The sequence below is a fragment of the Crotalus tigris genome, unplaced genomic scaffold (genome assembly GCF_016545835.1).
Source record: "Crotalus tigris isolate CLP2741 ecotype Arizona unplaced genomic scaffold, ASM1654583v1 scf7180000020156.337934, whole genome shotgun sequence".
Lineage (NCBI taxonomy): Eukaryota > Metazoa > Chordata > Lepidosauria > Squamata > Viperidae > Crotalus > Crotalus tigris.
This window is the reverse complement of record NW_024097881.1, coordinates 163,197-187,433: the sequence shown is the minus strand read 5'-3', so window position 1 is coordinate 187,433 and position 24,237 is coordinate 163,197. Positions and strand designations below refer to the sequence as shown.

The following is a 24,237-nucleotide window of genomic DNA, read 5'->3' as shown; positions in this document are numbered from 1 at the left end:
GTCTCGCTTAACAGCAGAGGTCTGGGGCTCAATTGTGGCCGTAAGTCGAGGACTGCCTGTGCTTCCATTTTCATTTTAGTAGGAAAAAAAAATGGAGTTTCGCAAAGCACGTTTTTCCCCCCCCCCTTTGAAAAAAAACTATCGTTCTGTCTTTTTAATTACTTCAGAGAAAGACAAATTTCCAGTACAAACAGCTCACAAATTATTTCTGGACTTATTGGTTGAATTTATAGCCCTCCTGACTCCCAATGACTCTGGGTGGCTCACAATTATGAAAGAAATAAAAACAAAAGGAGCGAAAAAAGAAATTGTAAGTGGCTTGAAAGCGAACATAGGAAACCACCCCAACCCCAGCACCCCCCCATCCAGCGGTGTGTGTGTGTGTGTGTGTGTGTGTGTGTGTGTCTGTGTTCCACCATCGCCCTGCCCCAAAGACTGGGAGAATAGCCAGGACTTTAACAGCTTCCAGAACTTCCATCACGGTGGGAGCCATGCGGGTTTAATTAGCCGAGGATGCTCAATTTTGCACGTTGCAAAGTGTTCCTGAACGCCAGTTTTGGTTAGGTTGTTTGTGTGTTTGTTGTATGGCCTTCGAGGAAAGAACAGCAGCTATGGCCTGTTTCTAGGCCACCAGCCAACCCGAAAACAAGGTTTGGACGCTGCTTCTGAACCAAGACATTGATGTCCTGAACAGATTAGTGAATCCTGGGAAAGGCGACCAAACAATGGGGTAATCCTCTGGCTGGGGGGGGGGGGGGAGACGGTGGATTGACGCCAACATTCTTCAACCGGCATCGACTCCAAAGTTTTCGTTTCTTCTCCCAGAATTCCTGAGCCAGCATGGGGGAATGATGGCCCCTTCACGACTTGTGGACTTAGGTATTGGTCCACAGACCGGGGGTTCGGGACCCCTGATTTAAACCATTAACATTTCTTGAAGCCTTTGGGGACATCCTGTGATGACACTGCGCCCCCACCCAGGGTTCTGCGGACCACAGGCCTAAGGTTTCCTGCCTGAGCAGGGGGCTGGAGACTAGAGGGTCTTCTGTTCTTTTGTTAGAACGGTTCCTGTTTCAGTCTAAGGCAGCGGTTCTCAACCTGTGGGTGGGGACCCCATTTGGGGTCGAACGACCATTTCACGGGGGTCGCCAAACAACGCAGTCCGCCATTTTCCCCCTTTTCCTTAGCTGTGCTACTCCCTTTTATTCTATTGGCTTTTGAAAGCCAATAAATAGACTCTCTTGAATAGAGTCTAATTCTATTGGCTTTCAAAAGCCAATAGGAATTGTCCAGGCTGTCTCTGCCCTGCTGAGCCTGCCAAAAGTCCCATTCTGCAAATGGTGCTGCACCAGTTTAGTCCTCGACTTACAACCAGTTGAGCAGTCCTCGACTTACGAGCGGTTGGGGGTCGCGGCATTAAAAAGGTTGAGAACCACTGGAATAGACTCTCTTGAATAGAGTCTGATTCTATTGGCTTTCAAAAGCCAATAGGAATTGTCCAGGCTGTCTCTGCCCTGCTGAGCCACCAAAAGCCCCATTCTGCAAATGGTGCTGCACCAGTTTAGTCCTCGACTTACGACGGGTTGAGCAGTCCTCGACTTACGACTGCTGGGGGGGGGTCGCGGCATTAAAAAGGTTGAGAACCACTGATCTAAGGGGTAGCCCTTTGATTTTAGCTGGTTCCACAGCTTCTTCCAAAGGCCTTCTTCCAAAGCCATAATGCATGGGTCCAAAGGCCTTCTTCCAAAGCCATAATGCATGGGTCCAAAGGCCTTCTTCCAAAGCCATAATGCATGGGTCCTAAGCCGGCCGGTAAAATGCACGTCCCGGCACCCAAAATGACATCTGTTCCTCCCGTTACTCGTCCTCAAAACCTTGGAGCATCACCCGGCCGAGCTGGTTACAAGGTTCACCACTCTTTCAATTGGTAATTCATTAATCTCTATTTGCACTGAGGTTGCTTTCCCTGGCAACTCTCTCCCTCACCACACAGCCAACACAGATGCTTTGTAACTGGAGAGCATTAGGAGAGCTATTAATTCATTTTCCCCCTAGGCTTAATCTAATATATTAAGCCGTTGGACTTTCCAGATACATATTTTCATTTCATAATAATAATAATAATAATAATAAAAATGAGAGCTTGTGTTACAGGCACGAGGGAGAATGCTGGAGAAATGTTTGTAACTTTGATTACTCCATACCGACAGCCGAAAGAGTCCTCTTACACGTGAAGCCGATCATGACGGAAGTGGAGGGAAAACGGAATAAAATTCTATATTGCATTTCGTCCTTCCAAAAATTCTCTCCATCAGTTTAAAAAAAAAAAAGAGAGAGAGAAAGGTCCTAAGCCACAAACCTACACCAGAGGCTTCGACAATGTACATGGCCCTTCATTTTCACGTAAACATTGCTTGAATTTGTTTGGAAATTTTTACATTTGAAGCGTTCAAATCAGGAAACTTAAATGACCTCCTAGGGGTAAGTCCTCGACTTACAAGCACAACTGAGGCCCCAAATTCCCAGTGCTGAGCAAGACAGTTGTTAAGTGAGTTTTGCCCCATTTTGTGACCTTTTTCCTTCCCCTAGGTCAAGGGTAGGCAACCTTGGCTCTTTTATGACTGGTGGACTTCAACTCCCAGAATTCCTGAGCCAGCAGGGGGGAACTATGGCCCCTTCATGACTGGTGGACTTCAACTCCCAGAATTCCTGAGCCAGCAGGGGGGAACTATGGCCCCTTCATGACTCATGGATTTCAACTCCCAGAATTCCTGAGCCATCAGGGGGGAACTATGGCCCCTTCATGACGTATGGACTTCAACTCCCAGAATTCCTCAGCCAGCCATGCTGAGGGGAAAGGGAGAGTTTCCAAGTTGAGCCATGCTGGCTCAGGAATTCTGGGAGTTGAAGTCCACAGGTCATGAGGGGCCCATAGTTCCCCCATGCTGACTGAGGAATTCTGGAAGTTGAAGTCCCCAAGTCATGAAGGGGCCATAGTTCCCCCATGCTGGGGCCAAAGTTTCCCCCATATTGGCTCAGGAATTCTGGGAGTTGAAGTCCACCAGTCATAAAAGAGCCAAGGTTGCCTACCCCTGACCTAGGTTAAGCAAATCACTGCCGTCGGTTAAGTGAATGGTGACTTTGCTTGTCAGATGCCAGCTGGGAAGGTTACTAACAATGATCTCATGATCCCCAGGACTCTACAATTTCATAAATACATGCCCTTTGCCAAGCACCCAAATTTTGATCATGTCACCACGGGGGGGGGGGGAGAAGATACTGCAAACAGTCATAAGAGTGAAAAATGATCATCAGTCACTTTTTCCGGTGTTGTTGCAATTTCAAACAGCCACTAAACGAATAGTTGTTAAGCCAGGAATTATCTGGACCCCGCTCCTTAAAAACTATACTGGTGGTCTGGGATTCCAGAGACAAACTCTGGAATCTCTGCCTGCCCAACTTGTAAAAGAATCTAAGGTTTAATCACAGGAAGGGGTAAGAAGGCTTGCATTAAAGCTTTGCGCTTATCCATCTTTCTCTAATAAAATACCCCCCCTCCCTCAGGAACTCCATTTGCACAAGCCGGTATTCATTCCCTAATGTTTTTACAACACTTGTCCAAGACAAATATACACACACACACACACACACACATACACACACCAGTTAAGGGGGAGGGGGAAAAAAAAGCATACCAGCTCGTTGCTTGTAGAGGTAAGCCTCAGTTTCTCTTCAATCTCCCTTCCTATTTTCTGAACGGTTACCTGAGTCTGCTTAATTGCACATTGCGCCCGGTGGAGCCTGCAGAGAAACACACAGGACACAATTCAACATACCTCAGCGGGCCAAACGACAGGACTGAAGCATTATTCGAAGCAAACCTTTGTGGAGGATGGCTGAAGCTGGGCAGCTAAAACACTGAGCTGCACAATTCTGAGCCTCAAAAGTGCCAATCAACTCAGGGAGGGAAAAATAAGGAATTAAGAATTCCCAGCCCCTAATAGAAATGATCCCTTGGAAGATATCTCATCATTTGTTTGAAAGTGCATGCCGATTATTATTAGAGTTTGGTCTAATGGCTAAGGCAGGGGTCTGCAAACTCGGCCACTTTAAGACTTGTGGACTTCAACTCCCAGAATTCCTGGCTGAGGAATTCTGGGAGTTGAAGTCCACAAAGTCTTAGTGGCCAAGTCTGAAGACCCTTGGGCTAAAAGGCATCAAGCTAGAAGCCAGGAGATTGTGAGTTCTAGACTTCCTTAGGCAGGAAAAAATGCTGGGTGACTTTGAGCCAGTGACTCACTCTCAACACAGCCCAGCTCATAGGGTTGTTATGGGGAAAATAGGAGGAGGAAAGAGTACTGTGTAAGCTCCCCACCTTATTTATTACAATAATAAAGGTGAGATATAAATCAATATCTATCTATCTATCTATCTATCTATCTATCTATCTATCTATCTATCTATCTATCTATCTATCTATCTATCTACCTACCTACCTACCCACCCCTACCTACTTAACATCCATTATCTAGCTAGCTAGCTACCTACCATCCATCCATCCATTATCTATCTATCTATCTATCTATCTATCTATCTATCTATCTATCTATCTACCTACCTACCTATCTACTAACCAACCATCCATTATCTATCTATCTATCTATCTATCTATCTATCTATCTATCTATCTATCTATCTATCTAATCTATCTATCTACCTATCTACCTACTAACCAACCATCCATTATCTATCTATCTATCTATCTATCTATCTATCTATCTATCTATCTATCCACCTACCTACCTACCAACCATCCATTATCTATCTATCTATCTATCTATCTATCTATCTATCTATCTATCTATCTATCTACCTACCTACCTACCTACCTACCTACCTACCTACCTACTAACCAACCATCCATTATCTATCTATCTATCTATCTATCTATCTATCTATCTATCTATCTATCTATCCATCCATCCACCTACCTACCTTCCATCATCTATCCATCTCTATCTACCTACCTACCTACCATCCACCATCTATCTATCTATCTATCTATCCACCTACCTACCATCCATCACCTATCTGTCTGTCTGTCTATCTACCTACCTACTTACCATCCATACACTGTCTGTCTGTCTGTCTGTCTGTCTGTCTGTCTGTCTGTCTGTCTGTCTGTCTATCTATCTATCTATCTATCTATCTATCTATCTATCTATCTATCTATCTATCTATCCATCAGCAAATCATTCCATAGTATAAATTATTGTTTTTAAGACTTCCTCTGGTTTACCTGCAGCCTCCTGCCAATAATATAAATTACCTGAACCAAGCCCTCACGTTTGAGATTAAAAAAAAAAAAATCTTACTACTACTGTTCTTTCACAAAATCAATTTGTAATTCAAATATTACAACTTTAAGCATGTCTCCACTGCAGCTTTCCCTGACACCACTCCTTTGCTACTATTGAAACTTGCCAATGGTGGGATTCAAATCTGAGAACCACCGGTTCTCTGTGTGGATGCCGCTTCCGGAAGTCCGTTCTGGGCCTGGGCGACAAAAAAATTAGCGACCGGTTCTGCCAAAGTGGTGCGAAGCGGCTAAATCCCACCACTGCATTTTGCCTACTGCATTAACCGACTGTGTGTTTTTCAAGCATCAGGAGCATTAAAGCCAGGATCATAATGTTTCCTGTACAAGCATCTTCTCTTATCATGTTATGACCAACAGCATGTTGGTTTGTCACGAATTTTAAATGTACAGAAGTTTTTAAAAATGCAGGTCTTAACAGAAAGACAGTCCACTTTACTGAAAAAACAACCATCTCAGAGACATAAACTAGTCAATCTGATCTATCCCAAATGATTTGGTCTGTATATTGCTGAGACAATTTCGCTGAACGCCAGGCCAAAAGGTGACCATCTGCAAGCAATGAAGTGTAACTGGTGAAATATATTGTTTCAGACAACTTCTTTCTATGCAGGCTTCATTCACAGTTCCTCTCATTGGCTCCAAATGATCCACAATCTTGTTTACCTCAACATTACTCTGCGCGCACACACACAAAAAGGCTGGCTATTTCTAAACTTCCTCATGGAACAAGACCAACGAAAATTCTTCTCTACAGTCAGTTCCCAAGATGCAAACAAAGTCATCATCCTCAGCTGGGAAATCCTTGGTTCATTTCATCTAAATTTAAAAATAAAAAATAGATACAACACTAAAATTAGAAAAAGGAAATTATCCTTCAGTGACTATGTGTCTGAAAAAAATCCTTCCCTTGGGAGAGGTCACATGAAGTGTTAGTACTGCTTTATACTTCTTTGGTGAGGCCACACTTGGAATGCACGATGTAAAAAAGATGTTGAGACTCTAGAAAGAGTGCAGAGAAGAGCAACAAAGATGATCAGGGGACTGGAGGCTAAAACATATAAGGAAGGGTTGCTAGAATTGGATATGTCTAGTTTAATGAAGAGAAGGATGAGGGGGGACAGGATAGCAGTGTTCCAGTATTTGAGGGGCTGCCCCAAAGAAGAGGGAGTCAAGCTATTCTCCAAAGCTCCTGAAGGCAGGACAAGAAGCAACGGATGGTAACTCATCAAGGAGAGAAGCAACCTAGAACTACGGAGAAACTTCCTGACAGTTAGAACAATTAACCAGTGGAACCACCTGCCTCCAGGAACGGTGAGTGCTCCAACACTGGAGATTTTTAAAAAGAGACTGGACAGCCATTTGTCTGAAATGGTATAGGGTTTCCTGCCTGAGCAGGGGGTTGGACTAGATGACCTCCAGGGTCCCTTGAAGAGGAGAATGAGGGGGGACATGATAGCTGTGTTCCAGTATCTCAGGGGCTGCCCCCAAGAAGAGGGAGTCAGGCTATTCTCCAAAGCGCCTGAAGGCAGAACAAGAAGCAACGGATGGAAACTCATCAAGGAGAGAAGCAACCTGGAACTAAGGAGAAATTTCCTGACTGTGAGAACGATTAAGCAATAGAACGACTTCCCTCCAGAAGTTGTGAATGCTCCAACACTGGAGGTTTTTAAGAAGAGACTGGACAGCCATTTATGTGAAATGGTATAGGGTCTCCTGCTGGAGCAGAAGAGGTTCGACCCCATACCTCCAAAGTCTATTATTATTATTGTCTTCTGAGTCTGTTATTCTGATTCAGTTATGTTGTACGATGGATTTATTTATTTATGAGACTTATATACCGCTTTAAGTGCAAGCACTCTCTAAGCGGTGTACACCAGTAAGCAATGTATATATATATTTACATTGCCCCCAACAATCTGGGTCCTCATTTTACCTACCCCGGAAGGATGGAAGGCTGAGTCAACCTTGAGACGGTGAGATTTGAACCGCTGACCTGCTGAACACAGTCAGCTAAAGTGGCCTGCAGTGCTGCACTCTAACTGCTGCGCCACCTCGGCTCATCTCCATTTTTTTTTTAAAAAAAACACCCGTGGTTTCTCTTTCAACCAGAGGTCCCCAACCTTTTGGGCACCAGGGACCGGTTCCGTGGAGAAAGGTTTTTCCACGGACCGGAGAGTTCGTGGATTTGTGTGCTGCCTGCATCCCACGGATGGGGCTTTGCTTGTTTGTGCGGACCGGTTGCAGGCATGCTGTGGCACAGTACCGGTCCACGGCCCATGGGTTGGGGACCCCTGCTCTAAACTAAAGATGCATCTACAAAAAGACTTAGCCATATTGCACTGTGGATGGTGGACTTAGAAACACATGTTCTGTAACATGTGAAGGAACAAGGATGGAGAGATGAGGATGTGCTTTATAGGCCAATGAGCAAAATAATTGCGGTTACAGAGGACAACGTATCTCCTCCGCCTTCCATACATTCAACCAGGGCTTACAAATGTTGGTGTGTGGATGAGATCTGTAGGCCAGGTTTCTTCACCCCCCCCCCCCCGGATGCAGATACGTAAGCAATCTGGTCAACAAATAGACCTCCGATATGCAAAATGCTTTGTTGCCATAATTAAATGCTTAACACCAATAGTTTTACAGGGGCCATGATGTCTGGAACCTGCCAATTCTCAGGGCTTTAATTCAAGGAAAAGACACCAAAAGTGCTTTCACACACACAAAAAAGCAATATATCAATATTTTAGTATCCCTCAGGCTGATCTCAGATACTTCACGAAAATAAAGTTTAGACAAGGCAATCAATTTATAACTGCATAGCCCTCAGAGGTTGGCCAATCCCTCTATAATGGATCACCTTCAACTCAGAGCATTCCGATTATAGGCCCAATTCAAACTGATTTTAACTTTCAAAACCACACCCAATCTAAGGAGAAGATTAAAACCACCACCACCACCACCCCATTTGTGTAATTTTAACGTATTTCTATTCCAATTGTTCCTCCTTTTTCTCACAATAAGGCTACCCAGATGCATTAGTAGCCCATTTAAGAACCGAAATCTGTTATCAATCTAAATCAGATCCATTTTCGTTTCTCTTTGGATGGCACTAACAATTTCATAGGAAAAGCAGGGAACATCAATTATTATTATTATTATTAAACAAATTTCCTACAGCAGTGGTTCTCAACCTGTGGGTCGGGATCCCATCTGGGGTCGAACGACCATTTCACGGGGGTCGCCAAACAACGCAGTCCGCCATTTTTTTCCCCTTTTCCTTAGCTGTGCTACTCCCTTTTATTCTATTGGCTTTTGAAAGCTAATAGAATAGACTCTCTTGAATAGAGTCTAATTCTATTGGCTTTCAAAAGCCAATAGGAATTGTCCAGGCTGTCTCTGCCCTGCTGAGCCCGCCAAAAGTCCCATTCTGGAAACGGTGCTGCACCAGTTGAATAGTCCTCGACTTACGACCGGTTGAGTAGTCCTCGACTTACAACCGGTTGGGGGGGGGGTCACGGCATTAAAAAGGTTGAGAACCACTGGCCTACAGGCTCAGAACAGCTAACTAACTAATACTAGGCTGCATTAACAGAGGGATAGAATCAAGATCACGCGAAGTATTAATACCACTCTTCAATGCCTTGGTAAGGCCACACTTGGAATACTGCATCCAGTTTTGGTCACCACGATGTAAAAAAGATGTTGAGACTCTAGAAAGAGTACAGAGAAGAGCAACAAAGATGATTAGGGGACTGGAGGCTAAAACATATAAGGAACGGTTGCGAGAATTGGGTATGTCTAGTTTAACGAAGAGAATGACAAGGGGGGACATGATAGCAGTATTCCAATATCTCAGGGGCTGCCATAAAGAAGAGGGAATTAAGCTATTTCCAAAGCACCTGAAGGCAGGACAAGAAGCAACGGGTGGAAACTAATCAAGGAGAGAAGCAACCTAGAACTAAGGAGAAACTTCCTGACAGTGAGAACAATTAATCAGTGGAACAGCTTGCCTCCAGAAGCAGTAAATGCTCCAACACTGGAAGGGTGTAGGGTTTCCTGCCCGAGCAGGGGGTTGGACTAGATGACCTCCAAGGTCCCTTCCAACTTTACTATTATTATTATTATTATTATTATTATTATTATTATTATTATTATTATTATTATTATTATTATTATAACACTTTACTCAAAGGCTGGCTTTCCTTTCTCGCATTCTCTGGAAGGATCCCGTGAAGCTGGGTGGTGACCCAATCATTCCGGATAGCGCTAAAAGTCCAGCCCTATCTGCTGAGAACTTAACTACTTTTTCTTGTTAGAAGGAAGAAAAGCTGGCTGTGGAATTCTGGGAGTTGAAGTCCACATGCCTTAAAATGGTCAAGGTTGAGAAACACTGCATTAGATTCTCATAGGAGCGTGAAGCCTGTTGTAAACTGCAAATGCAAGAGATCTAGGTTGCGCGCTTCTCCCAGCCAGCCCCTGGAGAAAACTGGGCTCCACAACTGGTGCAAAAGGTTGGGGACCACTGATCTGCCACATACAGTGTAAGGACTGTAACAGCCACGATGTAGGACAGATAAGCAGAAAACCAGCACGGTGCATCCAGGAACATCCACTTGGCTGAGAGAAGACACCATGAAAATTCCTTATTTTACAACTCACAGACAGACTTAACCACAGTTTCAGCTGGGAAACGGTGAACATCTGATGATTAAAGCAAATCCAGAAAGGCTGGACAATTCCTGGGAGCCTGGCACTCCGACAAATCGGCCATCAACAGGCACACAGACATGAACAACCTCTGCACACCATTCAAAAGAAACAAAAAAGGAAAGAGAGAGACCAAAACACCTCCCCACCAGCAATCGACACTCAAGATGAGTAGAGATTAAGATATTAAGATTAATATTAGACCCACAATCACAAAGCAAAAACAATACCCCAGTTGAGGAACTAGCGATTAAGCAGTAAACAACTGACTAAAGAAATTACGAAGGACATTCCCACCAATACTGACAGGGCAAGCCACTCGTATATAAACAGAGAGCAAAATCTCCTTCCTTTCTGGCACGGATGATGTTCCCTAGTTGGGTCACGAAACGTCTGCAAGAAAACAACCAAGTTCAGAGGGCACCAAGGACCCCATAGTTCTCGTCGTCATCCTCCTCCTCTTCCTCCTCCTCCTCCTCCACTCCAGAAACCCCTCTCCCTTGTACCACTGATGATGTTACCTAGTTGGGTCATGAAACGTCTGCAAGAAAACAACCAAGTTCAGAGGGCACCAAGGACCCCCACAGTTCTCCTCCTCCTCCTCCTCCTCCTCCTCCTCCTCCTCCTCCTCCTCCTCTTCCACTCCACAAACCCCTCTCCCTTGTACCACTGATGATGTTACCTAGTTGGGTCATGAAACATCTGCAAGAAAACAACCAAGCTCAGAGGGCACTACGGACCCCCCCTGTGGAATTTTCCATGGCTAAAATCCCCACATGCTTTTGTTTTGCGTTTGGCTGGAGTAAATTTTTTTCCCCCCAGAAGTTTACTTTCAGTATTATTTGAAACACCTTCGTTTAATTAAACAGCAAAAGCAAACCAGAAGCTAGGAATCATTTAACTCCCTCCAAGTTTTTAAAATTTGTGACATCCTTTGTCAGAAACTGTTCCCCTTCTCGGGCTTTGCAAAACGAAAAAGAAATCTCGTACAGTCTCCGAAAGCAACAGGGTGTTTACATCCGAGAGTCTGCTGGATGGAAATTCTATTTTCAAAGGCAGGCATAGATTGAACCCCACTGGTGGTCCTTAAAGAGTCCTCCTTAAGTGGCATTAAATCTACGGGGATGCCAACATGGAGAGAACACAAATGAAAAAAAGATGTTTTGTTGGCTTGCTTGCTTTACCATTCCTCGTTTAGTTTGCAGACAGATTCACACAGGCGCATAGGATACTGAGCCCGTGTCCTAAAAGAGAGATAAATGCAACCTTGCCTATCAAGACAGCTAGAGGGATTTATATAAAGGGAGTCCTCGACTTACAACAGTTCATTTGGTGACCATTTGAAGTTACGATGGCATTGAAAAAAAGAGACTTAGGACCATCTTTCACACTTACAACTGTTGTAGCATTCCCATGGTCAGGGGGATCAAAATTCGGACACTTGGCAACGGGCTCATACTTACGACGGTTGCAGTCTCCCTGGGGGGGTCACGTGATCCCCTTTTGCGACCTCCTGACAAGCAGAGTCAATGGGGGAAGCCAGATTTATTTAACAACCATGTTAATAACTACTGCAGTGATTCACTTAAGTATAATAATAATAATAATAATAATAATAATAATAATAATAATAATGATGACGATGATGTTGGAAAGGACCTTGGAGGTCATCTAGTGCAACCCCCTGCTCAGGCAGGAAACTCTATACCATTTCAGACAAATGGCTGTCCAGTCTCTTCTTTAAAACTTCCAGCGTTGGAGCGTTCACCGCTTCTGGAGGCAGGTGGTTCCACTGGTTAATTGTTCTCACTGTCAGGAAGTTTCTCCTTAATTCTAGGCTGCTTCTCTCCTTGATTAGTTTCCATCCATTGGATATTTATATCTTACTTATAAGGGTGTAGGTCTATACGTATGTTGTATATAGTATATTTTAAATGTGTGTCATGTATGTGTACACTTTGAGAGCAAACAACCAAATTTCATTTTTAATGTGTGCCATTGTGCCCACAGTAAAAAATGACAATAAAGATTATCTGTCTATCTATCTATCTATCTATCTATCTATCTATCTATCTATCTATCTATCTATCTATCTATCTATCTATCTATCATCTATCTATCTCTATCTATCTATCTCTATCTATCTATCATCTATCTATCTATCTCTATCTATCTATCATCTATCTATTTATCTATCATCTATCTATCTCTATCTATCTATTATCTATCTATCATCTATCTATCTCTATCTATCTATCTATCATCTATCTATCTCTATCTATCTATCTATCTATATCTATCTATCTATCTATCTATCTATCTATCATCTATCTATCTATCTATCTATCTATCTATCTATCTATCTATCTATCTATCTATCTATCTATCTATCTATCTGCAAGTGTCGGTTATTGATAACCAAACAGGGCTTTATTCCCGAATTGCCCTCGTACATTCAACACTTATCTACCTCAAACTTTCAATTGCCCAGATTCCTCTTTCCTGGTGAGTATCTAAATTTCTCCCACGCACTGATCTCTCTTCCAAATGGCAACCATGAGTTCTTCCCTTATTCATGCTATCTTCAAACACAAGCCCAGAGACACCAATGCGCTCCGAGTGAAAATCAACACAAGCAATAGATGGAGGAATAATCGATGCCACATATTTTGCAAAAGACTCTTTCGGAAAGATGATTACAGTCTAAATAAGCAACCTTTCAAAGCTGCCCCAGATTGCACCAGGCAATAATTGTGGGCCAATTTTGTTCCGCAATCAATTCTGCTGACATGGCTCTCCTATTAACCATACATCAGAAATCAGAGTCAGATTCTACCATTTCCCGACACAACATAATTCTCCTGATAAACAGGAATGCCTTGGCACAGGGCCCAACTGTGACCCGACTCAACTTAGGAAAGTTATCATTGCAAGATTTAATACTAATTGCGTGGATTAGGGTGTGATGGGTTGTCAGGCACTGCTTTAATTTCGCACCAAGGAGTCCAGGAAGTTCACACATGTTGGCGGAGGGCCAAGAGATTTCCAAAATTAAGCTTTCAAAATCTAAGTTGATAGGAACTGCCTGGGAACGAGTCGGGCCACATCAATTCAAGTCTTACCGAGAATAAATATTTTCGTTCAGGATTGGAATGTATTATCGGAGATAGCCCCCCAGACATACATCTATGTGGTTAAAGCATTCATTACAGCGGGCTGACTTATTACCTGTAACTGCGCTGAATTCAAGATCGATTTCTTGGATTTAAATTCCAAGGTTTATCCAGGAAAGAATGTAATAGTAATAGTAGTAAAGTTGGAGGGGACCTTGGAGGTCATCTAGTCCAACCCCCTGCTCAGGCAGGAAAGCCTACACCATTTCGGACAAATGGCTGTCCAGTCTCTTCTTAAAAACTTCCAGTGTTGGAGCATTTACTGCTTCTGGAGGCAGGCAGTTCCACTGATTAATTGTTCTCACTGTCAGGAAGTTTCTCCTTAGTTCTAGGTTGCTTCTCTCCTTGATTAGTTTCCACCCGTTGCTTCTTGTCCTGCCTTCAGGTGCTTTGGAAAATAGCTTAATTCCCTCTTCTTTATGGCAGCCCCTGAGATATTGGAATACTGCTATCATATCCCCCCTTGTCCTTCTCTTCGTTAAACTAGACATACCCAATTCCAGCAACCGTTCCTTATATGTTTTAGCCTCCAGTCCTCTAATCATTTTTGTTGCTCTTCTCTGTACTCTTTCTAGAGTCTCAACATCTTTTTTACAGGTATTACAGGAAGTTTACACAAATACCTCTTCCCACCCCTCAGTCCCAAGGGGGGAGGGAAGATAGGCGAGAAAAGGAAGGAACAGGAGAATGAAAGAAAGGAGATAAAAGGGAAAAAAAGCTGAATATTTATTACTAGCTGTACCCAGCCACGCGTTGCTGTGGCTCAGTCTGGTTAAGTGGAAAAGAAATAAAAGAGAAAGCACACGTTTGTAATATGTTTAATTTCACAATGCTTGTGGGTATACAATATTTTTGGTTGTTCCATTGTCTGTGCAGATATAGAGATTGTCTGAAATCGTAGCGTGTGTTGCTTTTACGTCCAACAGATGGCGCTGGTTTTCAAAAAAAGCATGTTTTTACCTGTCACAGGTGTGACATCTATATAATAGTTAGGTATATAAAAAGATAAAAACACGCACGTATTCGAATGCAACGTTGTGTCAAAACGTCAAAGCAATCGGTGAAGAACTTTCGGAGATTTAAGATTTTGAACAAACAAACATTTACATTTTTATTTATAGATAGAAGATTCAGATACTGCAAAAATAATGTAGGCCTCCTCAGACTAAGAAGCAATTTACTTGGTGGTAGGACAACATCTGATGAACTTACTTAAAAGACAAAAGTCGCTCTTTCGAAGATAGCAAAGTCCATATTTTGGACAGAGAGGACCGCTGGCTTGAAAGAGGGGTCAAAGAGGCCATCTGTGTCCAAATTGAACAGTCCTCTCTCAACAGAGCGGGAAAGATACAACACCAACTATCTCCAGTCTACAACACGGTCCTTTCCAGTCCCAAGGAGGCTCCACAACCATTTGCACCACTCAGGTGATCCTGAGGACACAGACAAACCTCCAAGTGGCCTCAATGACTCTCTAAAAGAAGGCAAATGACCAGTTTTTCTGCAAGGAGTATAAATCTTTGCATTCCCTTTTGGGAAAAGCGTACAGTAGAAATGCCACCTTTGGTTAGGTTTCCACCCATTTTTCTTCTGATTTCTTTATACCTGTAGCTTCGTTCACTTAATAATTCTATTTTACATCGCTTTCTGGGCAACCAGTCAACTCTTTGCACCATGACTTTAATTTTATGACGTTTTACAAGCTCACTAAATGAAAGAACAGCAAAAAACCCCAACCAACTGGTTAGCCATCACATAACACCATTCAGTACAGGACTTCAGTCACTGAATCCTACCGTGATCTGATTGGCTCATGGCCAAAACAAGATGACACCCGATTGGTTCTCTCCTTGCTCAGTTCTGGACTCAATTATGGTCTTAAGGACTAACTATACAGGAGTGGCCAAAATTGTGGAAACCTTTTGGGAAACGTGTACAGTAGAAATGCCACCTTTGGTTAAGTTTCCACCAATTTTTCTTCTAATTTCTTTATAACTGTAGCCTCATTCACTTCATAATACTATTTTACATCGCTTTCTGGGCAGCCAGTCAGCTCTTTGCACCATCACTTTAATTTTATTGCATTTTACAAGCTCACTAAATGAAAGAACACCAAAAAAACCCAACCAATTTGATAGCCCTCACATAACACCCTGACAAATGTCCTCCTCTCGGCTTCAATACAGGACATCAATAACTGACTCCTACTGTGATCTGATTGGCTTATTCCCAAAATAAGAGGACACCCGATTGGCTTTCTAAACACTCATGCTCATTGACTACAATCAGAGGAAGGAAATACCTGCGATTAACCTAAGCAAGTTGTGCTTCCTTTTTCTGGTTATTTGGCTATAACCTTTCATAGAACACACTACAGATCATTGAACAAGCTCTGTTGCATTACATTCTTGATTAAATTATCTTTCCATTGATTAAATTATCTTTCCATTTCCCCCAAAACAGTGGTGTTATTAGCCATCAAACCTCAAAAATAGACTTTTCCCAAAAGGTTTCCACAATTTTGGCTGCTACTGTAACATCAGGTGCTGGAAGGGAGTCGGGGTTGTGGGGGGGGGGGAGAGGAGGAGGAGGAGGGAGGAGGGAGGAGGAGGAGGAGGAAGAGGAGGAGGAAGAGGAGAAAGACAACAACTATGGGCTCCTTGGTGCTCTCTGAGCTTGCTTGTTTACCTAGTTGTTGTTAATTGCGAAGTCGTGTCCGACCCATCGCGACCCCATGGACAACGTTCCTCCAGGTCTTCCTGTCCCCTACCATCTTCTGGAGTCCATTTAAATTCACACCTCCTGCTTCAGTGACTCCATCCAGCCATCTCATTCTCTGTCGTCCCCTTCTTCTTTTGCCCTCAATCTTTCCCAGCATTAGGCTCTTCTCCAGTGAGTCCTTCCTTCTCATTAGGTGGCCAAAGTACTTGAGTTTCGACTTCAGGATCTGGCCTTCTAAAGAGCAGTCGGGGTTGATCTCCTCTAGGACTGACCGGTTGGATCGCCTTGCAGTCCAGGGGACTCGCAGGAGTCTTCTCCAGCACCATAGTTCAAAGGCCTCCATTCTTTTGCGCTCAGCCTTTCTTATGGCCATACGTTGCAACTGGGAAAACCATGGCCTGGACTATACGCACTTTTGTTGGCAGGGTGATGTCTCTGCTTTTTAGAATGCTGTCTAGATTTGCCATAGCTTTCCTCCTCAGGAGCAAGCGTCTTCTAATTCCTTGGCTGTAGTCCCCATCTGAGGTGATCTTGGAGCCCAGGAAGATAAAATCTGTCACTACCTCCATTTCTTCCCCATCTATTTGCCAGGAATTGAGAGGGCCGGATGCCATGATTTTGGTTTTCTTAATGTTGAGTTTCAAGCCAACTTTTGCACTCTCCTTCTTCACCTGCATCAAGAGGCTCTTTAGTTCCTCTTCACTTTCTGCCATTAGAGTGGTATCATCTGCATATCTTAGGTTGTTGATATTTCTCCCGGCAATCTTAATTCCAACTTTTGATTCATCTAGCCCTGCCTTTCTCATGATTTCTCTGTTTACCTAGTATGGGTAATGAAACATCTTGCAAGAAAACCACCAATCTCGGAGAGCACCAAGGACCCCCCCCCTCCTCCTCCTCCTCCTCCCTTCCAGCACTGGTGATGTTACCTAGTTTGAGTAATGAAACATCTGCAAGAAAACCACCAAACTCAGAGAGCACCAAAGACCCTCATTTCAAAGACCCCGAGCTACAAATATTCGCCTTTACGGAAAGAAAATGGTTGTTTTGAGAAGCCGGAGCGAATGGCTGTTTTCCAAAAATCCAAGAAGGGCGCATTCTTTGCCACATGAATAAACCAACTCAGAAAAATCCAACCGAAGCTTTATTTATTTATTTGTTAAAATTATTTGTCACCTATCTTGCCAGGAGGCTGCTCTGGGCAGCTTACGATAATAAAAAGGAAGAAAAATGAAAGGAGGGTGGTGGTGTTGTTAGTTGCGAAGTCGTGTCCGACCCATCGCGACCCCATGGACCACGTTCCTCCAGGCCTTCCTGTCCTCCACCATCTTCTGGAGTCCCTTTAAGCTCACGTCTCCTGCTTCAGTGACTCCATCCAGTCACCTCCTTCTCTGTCGTCCCCTTCTTCTCTTGCCCTCCATCTTTCCCAGTGAGGTGGGCAGGAAATAGTTCAATATATCTATATCTTAATAGGAATGCTTGTTGCTGATAATAGTTAATAGATAATATTAAGTTTGGCTGTGAAATGTAACCTAAATCATATAACCTGTGTGTCATAATTATAGAGATGTGTTCATGCTATGTAGAAACCATTTTACAAGAAGTGTCAGTGTCAACTAAAAGTCACAGATGTTGTAAGATAGCACCCGTGCAGAAAGGTGTGGTAAGACAACCGTTTGTGTGAACTTCTCCTTTTTCCTTGTGTAGCCTCAAGATATAAACTTCTCTGTTTTAGTGTGTTAAAGGTGGGTAAGAAGTCATCTATTAGGTTCAGCGTGGGCGGCAAGCTGTATAAAAGTGACACCCTCAGAGTAACTCAGGGTTCAGAATTTGTCATGTGAATGCTCTGGACCATTGTGCACAAATAAAAACCTGTTTTCTCCAGCCCTTCGTGGTCTTGTCTTCTGATGTAAGTATTGTGGTTTTCCACTTCACCAGCATCAGGCTCTTCACTAGGGAGTCCTTCCTTCTCATTAGGTGGCCAAAGTATTTGAGTTTCAACTTCAGAATCTGGCCTTCTAAAGAGCAGTCGGGGTGGATCTCCTCTAGGACCGACCGGTTGGATCGCCTTGCAGCCCAGGGGACTCACAGAAGTCTTCTCCAGCACCAGAGTTCAAAGGCCTCACTTCTTTGGCGCTCGGCCTTTCTTACGGTCCAGCTTTCACAGCCATACATTGCAACAGGGAGGGTAAACCGAAGTAAAACAATAGGACCGTAAAATAGACAATGGCAAAGGAACATAGTGAATATAATAAATCAATATAATAACCGCAATTATGGAGGGATGCGTTCAAGGTAACTAGAGAAAGGCACGTTCGGAAACTGAAGAGATAAAAAAAAATGGCTTTGGCTTTGAACATCCAGAGTTCACTTTTTCAGGTACGATCTGAAAATATTGTTCTTATTAGGAGCCACTGGAGAATCAACCCATCTTTCCTCTTTTTAAGGCACTTTCTCGCCCAGATCAACCTACAGATCACCAAGGGCTTTATCTCCGGGCTAAAATCCTACCCCAACTTGCCAGCTGTTAACAGTCCTCATCTAATCCTTTGCAAGATGTCCAGAGGTGGATTACCCTTCCTCAAGGGAAAATTGCATTGTCAGGACTTATTAAGGAGAAAGGGAAGAAAAAAAAAGCTTGGTGTTTTGCTGGCTCTTTCTCCCCTCCTGAGTAAATGCAACAGCTAGTTACTAAAGGCGGGGCTTCTCTTATCCTTGAGTATCTTGAAGAATTTAGGACTTCTAACCAAAGCATCTGTCACGGTTAGCGTGGATTTTGAGAAATGCTGGCATGCACTGGTGTATTTTCTTTGGAGACGGGCTGCAAGTTGACGAGAAACAAGACGGCGGAGAAGGGAGAGACACTAATTTCAAATATTACCAAGGAAGACCCAAACTTCAACCTTTTCTTAATTCTCACTTGTCTTTAGTCCAATAACTCTCCCGGCCAAAAAAGTCACTACATCGTCAACTGTCTGTTTTGATTACTAGCATAAAAATGATTTCACCTTTTAATTTTTCCTCCCGGAGAAACCAGTGTTGTATTTTCCTTCCAGTTTCAGCTCACGACGACTTTTAGCATAAGACAGCAAAATACCACAGGCTGGGCTTGTCTATCTATCCCAGGGGTGGCGAACCTATGGCACGGGTGCCAGAGGCGGCACGCGGAGCCCTCTCTGTGGGCACACGTGCCGTTGCCCCAGCCCTGCCTCCCCCCGTGACCCCCTCCTCACCAGCAGCCCCCCTTGGAGGAGAGTCACCCCCGAGGGTGACCCACGCGGAGCAGCGCAGCCAAGGACATGGCAGCCAGGCAGCGTAGACAAGACTCTGCCCTCACGCCCCATCACGCACAGTTGATGCTGCGGGGCGTGGGCAGAGGGCGTGGCCACCATGGCGCTGCTGGGTGATCTGCGGCGTGCCCTGGAGGCGGTGAGTGACCCTGCAGGCAGGTGGGGGTGGGGCAGAGTGGGGGCGGGGCAGGGGGTAGAGTGGGGGCGGGGCCAGTTTTTGGGCACTCAGACTCCCACGCCTCCCGGTTGCCGCAGATCAGCAATACAAGCCGGCAGAGCATGGTAAGGGACACATGGGCTTGACTGGTGGTGGGGTTATTGGCAGCGTCCCTGGCCCACAATGGGCCGGCCTCGCAGGGCTCGACACTCTAAAAGGTTCGCCCTCACTGATCTATCCCATCAAACCATGATTTGTTTAACTACAAATAATGAATTGACTATAGCTATCTGGGTTCATAACGCTGCTCTAAACCAGGGCTTTTCAACCAGTGGTACAGGTACCACCTGTTGTACATTGGCACCTGGCAGGTGGTACACAACCATCCTAGAAAAGGGGTAGCAGGGGAGGGGAATGAGCTGAAATGGTGGCAGCACCGCACAAGCCTGAGCGAGAGACGGCTGGAGCTGCAGGGCTGTCGGGGCTCAGTGGAAGCGTCAGGATCAGCGCCAGGCTCCAGCTGGAGCTCAGCGCTGATCCTGGCGCTTCTGCTGAGCCCTGAAGCACTGATCAGCTGGAATGTTGCTTTATCTCCAGGGTCTTGTGATTTACATTCAGATGCTTGGCAACTGATTCATATTTATGACGGTCACAGTGTCCCAGGGTCATGTGAAGTGACCAAAACCTGCTGCAACTGCCCAGCAGATGGGGGGAATAAAAACCAAACACCCCCCCACCCCCCGCCCCGCTGCCAATCCTCAACAGAAATGCTCACAACAATGGAAACCTCGGACAGGAGGAAGAGCACCCCTGGGCGGGCAGGCAGGTGTCTTGCTTGGCTGTGCCTTGGGGGGCACTTTTTTCAGTGCCATTGTAACTTCGGACAGTCACTAAGCGAACTGTTGTAAGTTGAGGACTACCTGTACTTCATAACTTTTTTCCTTTTTTTTTGGTCATCAAGTTTTTGACACCTTGCTAGGCGACTGGTGGTACTCGGATACTGCCGTATCCTAAAAGTGGTACAATGGGTGAAAAAGTTGAAAAGCCCTGGTATAAACCATAACGTAGCTTGGTTTTGGTAGCTCACCCTGAGAGAATTAAGCTTGGTGGTTCAAACTGTAGTGGTGTCACCAAAGCTATTGGTTAAACCTGGGTCACATTTTAACAGACATTAAAGGGGTTTGGGGAACAAACATTGATTAAGGGCCCATAAGGCAGAAAAACAGAGCCTCCACATTCACCGGTTGAGTAAGTTGGGTTCTTTGTACTGGTTCATACAAATCTATTCTTTTCGCGGTTGTTATATTTTGGACCGATTAGCTTGATTAAGCAATAAGCAGCCTTCTAAGATCAATGAAGACGAATATCTGTGTCCCGGGATAACGTTGCAGGATCCAGTCTGGCTTAGTCACTGGGGAACCAAAACTTGGTCTGACCCAGATTGGATCCTGCAGCCTTCTAAGAACTCAGTGCAAATCATCTGCAAAGTATTCTACCTGCTTTTGATTACCTTGACATAACCTCAGGTATTTGGAGAATTTAAGAATTTAGCTTCCAACATTTTTAGAAAGCTACAGAAGTTTATGACTCAGATGCCTGAATGATGATTCCGTTCAGCACTACCCTAACATTGTTGTTTTTTTTTCACTAAAGGAATGAAATTGTTTCTCTTGCAGGGCAATGGTGACATCTGCTGGTTTGTCTTCCACCAAGGAAAATAATTTACCAAATTCCAAGCAAACTCAAGGGAAAAGCAACAAAGATGATCAGGGGACTGGTGGCTAAAATATTATAAGGAACAGTTGCTGGAATTGGGTATGTCTATTTCAGTGGTGGCAAACCTATGGCACAGGTGCCAGAGGCAGCACTCAGAGCCCTCTCTGTGGGCACGCAAGCCGTCACCCCAGTCCTAGGCCTTCAGCTGGGTTTTATAAACCTTTTCGCTTTAGGCCTCCGTTGCCATGTGCAAAAAAAAAAAAAAAAAAAAAAAAGTTTAATCAGTCAATTTCAACTTCTTGCGGAAAAAAAAGATCTTGCAAAATTGGAATTGATTGATTCAACTTTTTAGTCCCACCCAGTCTGCCGTTACCACCGGAGCCACGTGCACCCAATGGGCCACGCCCACCCAATGGGCCACGCCCACCTGGCCCTCAACGATGCATAAGTGGGTTTTGGGTTGCAGTTTGGGCACTCGGTCTCTCAAAGGTTCGCCATCACTGGTCTAGTTTAACGAAGAGAAGGACGAGGGGAGACAAGATAGCAGTCTTCCAGTATCTCAGGAGCTGCCCCAAAGAAGAGGAAGTCAAGCTATTCTCCAAGGCGCCTGAAGGCAGGACAAGAAGCAACGGATGGTAACTAACCAAGGAGAGAAGCAACCTGGAAATAAGAAGAAACCAACACAACCTGCCTACGGAAGCGGTGAATACTCCAATACTGGAAGTTTTTAAGAAGAGATTGGACAGCCATTTGTCTGAAATGGTATAGGGTTTCCTGCCTGAGCAAGGGGTTGGACTAGATGACCTCCAAGGTCCCTTCCAACATCATCATCATCATTATTGTTATTGTTATTATTATTAAAATGTTATTACTGTTATTTATTTATTAAATGTATATGCTGCCCACCTTGCAGTCAAGCAACTCTGGGTTACAAACGACATTAAAAATGAAGGAACAAAACATTAAAATTATTATTTTAAGGATCTTGGCAGGCAATTGGCAAGGTTGGGAATCAGCTCTACACAAACCTTGAAATCCCCTAAGCTGGAGACCCAGAAGAAACTCTTTAGATGGTCCAGCAAGTGCAACTCAAATGTACAGGGAATGCAATCACGCAGGTGATCCTCAACTTAACGATAACTGAACCCAACGTTTATGCTGATAAACGAGACATTTGCTAAGTGAGTTTCCCCCCATGTTACGACAACTTGTCTTGTCACTGTTGTCCAGTGAATCCCTGCAGTTGTTACCGTATATTCCGGCGTATAGGGCGACCCGGCGTATAAGACAACCCCCGAATTCGACGCCGGGTCGCAAGACGATCGACGCCGAGTCGCAAGACCATCAATGCCGAGTCGCAAGACCATCAACGCCGAGTCGCATGCCTAGAAAGTGGTCTTATACGCTGGAAACTACTGGTATTTCCGGTGCATAAGACGATCGACGCTGAGTTGCGTGCCTAGAAAGTCGTCTTATATGCTGGAAACTACGTTATTTCCGGCGTATAAGACGATCGACACCGAGTCGCATGCCTAGAAAGTCGTCTTATATGCCAGAAACTACCTTATTTCCAGCGTATAAGACGACTCGGCGTATAAGACGACCCCCGAGTTCGACACCGGGTCACAAGACGATCGACCCTGAGTCGCAAGACCATCAACACCGAGTCGCATGCCTAGAAAGTCGTCTTATACGCCGGAAACTACGTTATTTCTGGCGTAAAAGACGATCAACGCCGAGTCGCATGCCTAGAAAGTCGTCTTATATGCCGGAAACTACCTTATTTCCGGTGTATAAGACGATTCGGCATATAAGACCCCCTAGTTCGATGCCGGGTCACAAGACGATCGACGCCGAGTCGCAAGACCATCAACGCTGAGTCGCATGCCTAGAAAGTCGTCTTATATGCCGGAAACTACCTTATTTCCGGCGTATAAGACGACTCGGCGTATAAGACGACCCCCGAGTTCGGAGGCTGTTTCGACGCTCTCAAAAGTCGTCTTATACGCCGGAATATACGGTACGTTAGTAACACAGTTGTTAAGTGAACCTTGGCTTCCCCATTGACTTTGCGTGTCAGAAGGTGGCAAAAAGGGATCGCGTGACCCCCGGGGACACTGCGACCATCATAAAGGCGAGTCAGTTGCCCATCGTCCCAGTTCTGATCTCGTGACTGCAGAGGTGCTGCGACAGTCGTAAGGGTGAAAAACGGTCCCAAGTCACTTTTTTTCAGTGTCGCTGTCGCTAAACAAATTGTCATTAAGTCGAGAAGGTCCCCTGGTTCACTGCTGCTCACCGACAGCAAATCAGAGTTTTTTTCCTCCATTTATCACCTGAGTACATTCCGCCTGAACCACAGGCTGTCCTCGAATTACGACCGTAACGGAGCTCAAAATTTCCACCGCGAAGCAAGGCGGCTGCTAAGTGAGTTTTGCCCCACTCTATGACCTTTCTTGCCGCAGTTGTCAAGGTGAATCGGTGCGGTTGTTAAGTTAGTGTTACGGCTCTTAAAAGAGAATCTGGCTTCCCCATTGACTTTGTTTGTCAGAAGGTCTCAGAAGGGGAAAATCACGTGACCCCGGGGACACTGTGCAACCATCGCAAGTACCTGCCAGTTGCCAAGCCTCTGAAATTTGTTCGCCTGATCGTGGGGATGCCGCAAAGGTTGTAAGTGTGAAAAATAGTCGTGAGTCACTTTTTTTCAACGCCGTTGTTAACGCTGAATGGACACTAAACGCATGGCTGTAAGTCGAGGACTTCCTGTGCAATTGCTCCCGAAGATTATCCAGAGACTTTGGCTGATCTAGAACATAATGGTTCAAGCAGCTATGGGCACCAGTTGATTTTTCCATGCAGTACCTCTGCTTGACACACTGACTGCAGGTCTAATTCCAAGTATTATTTCAATTTTCACTATGACAAAAGTCGGGAGGAAAGCTGCTTCGAAAGGCAACAGGACCACCATTTCATGGGGGTCGCCAAACCATGCTGTCCGCCATTTTTTTCCCTTTCCCCTAGCTGTCCTACTCCCTCTTATTGGTGGCCACACCCACTTGGGGGTCACCACAACATGGGGAACTGTATTAT

General features: G+C 44.6%; 1 protein-coding gene across 3 annotated transcripts in view; it reads right to left on the bottom strand.

The window, feature by feature from the left end:
- The window catches only part of UVRAG (UV radiation resistance associated), a 118,094-nt gene that overhangs the window by 56,269 nt on the left and 37,588 nt on the right, over nt 1-24,237 (bottom strand). For all 3 annotated transcript variants that reach the window (XM_039365702.1, XM_039365703.1, XM_039365700.1), the window contains one exon: nt 3,696-3,801. In XM_039365702.1, coding sequence (XP_039221636.1) covers nt 3,696-3,801 — 106 coding nt within the window. The remainder of the gene's footprint in view (nt 1-3,695; nt 3,802-24,237) is intronic.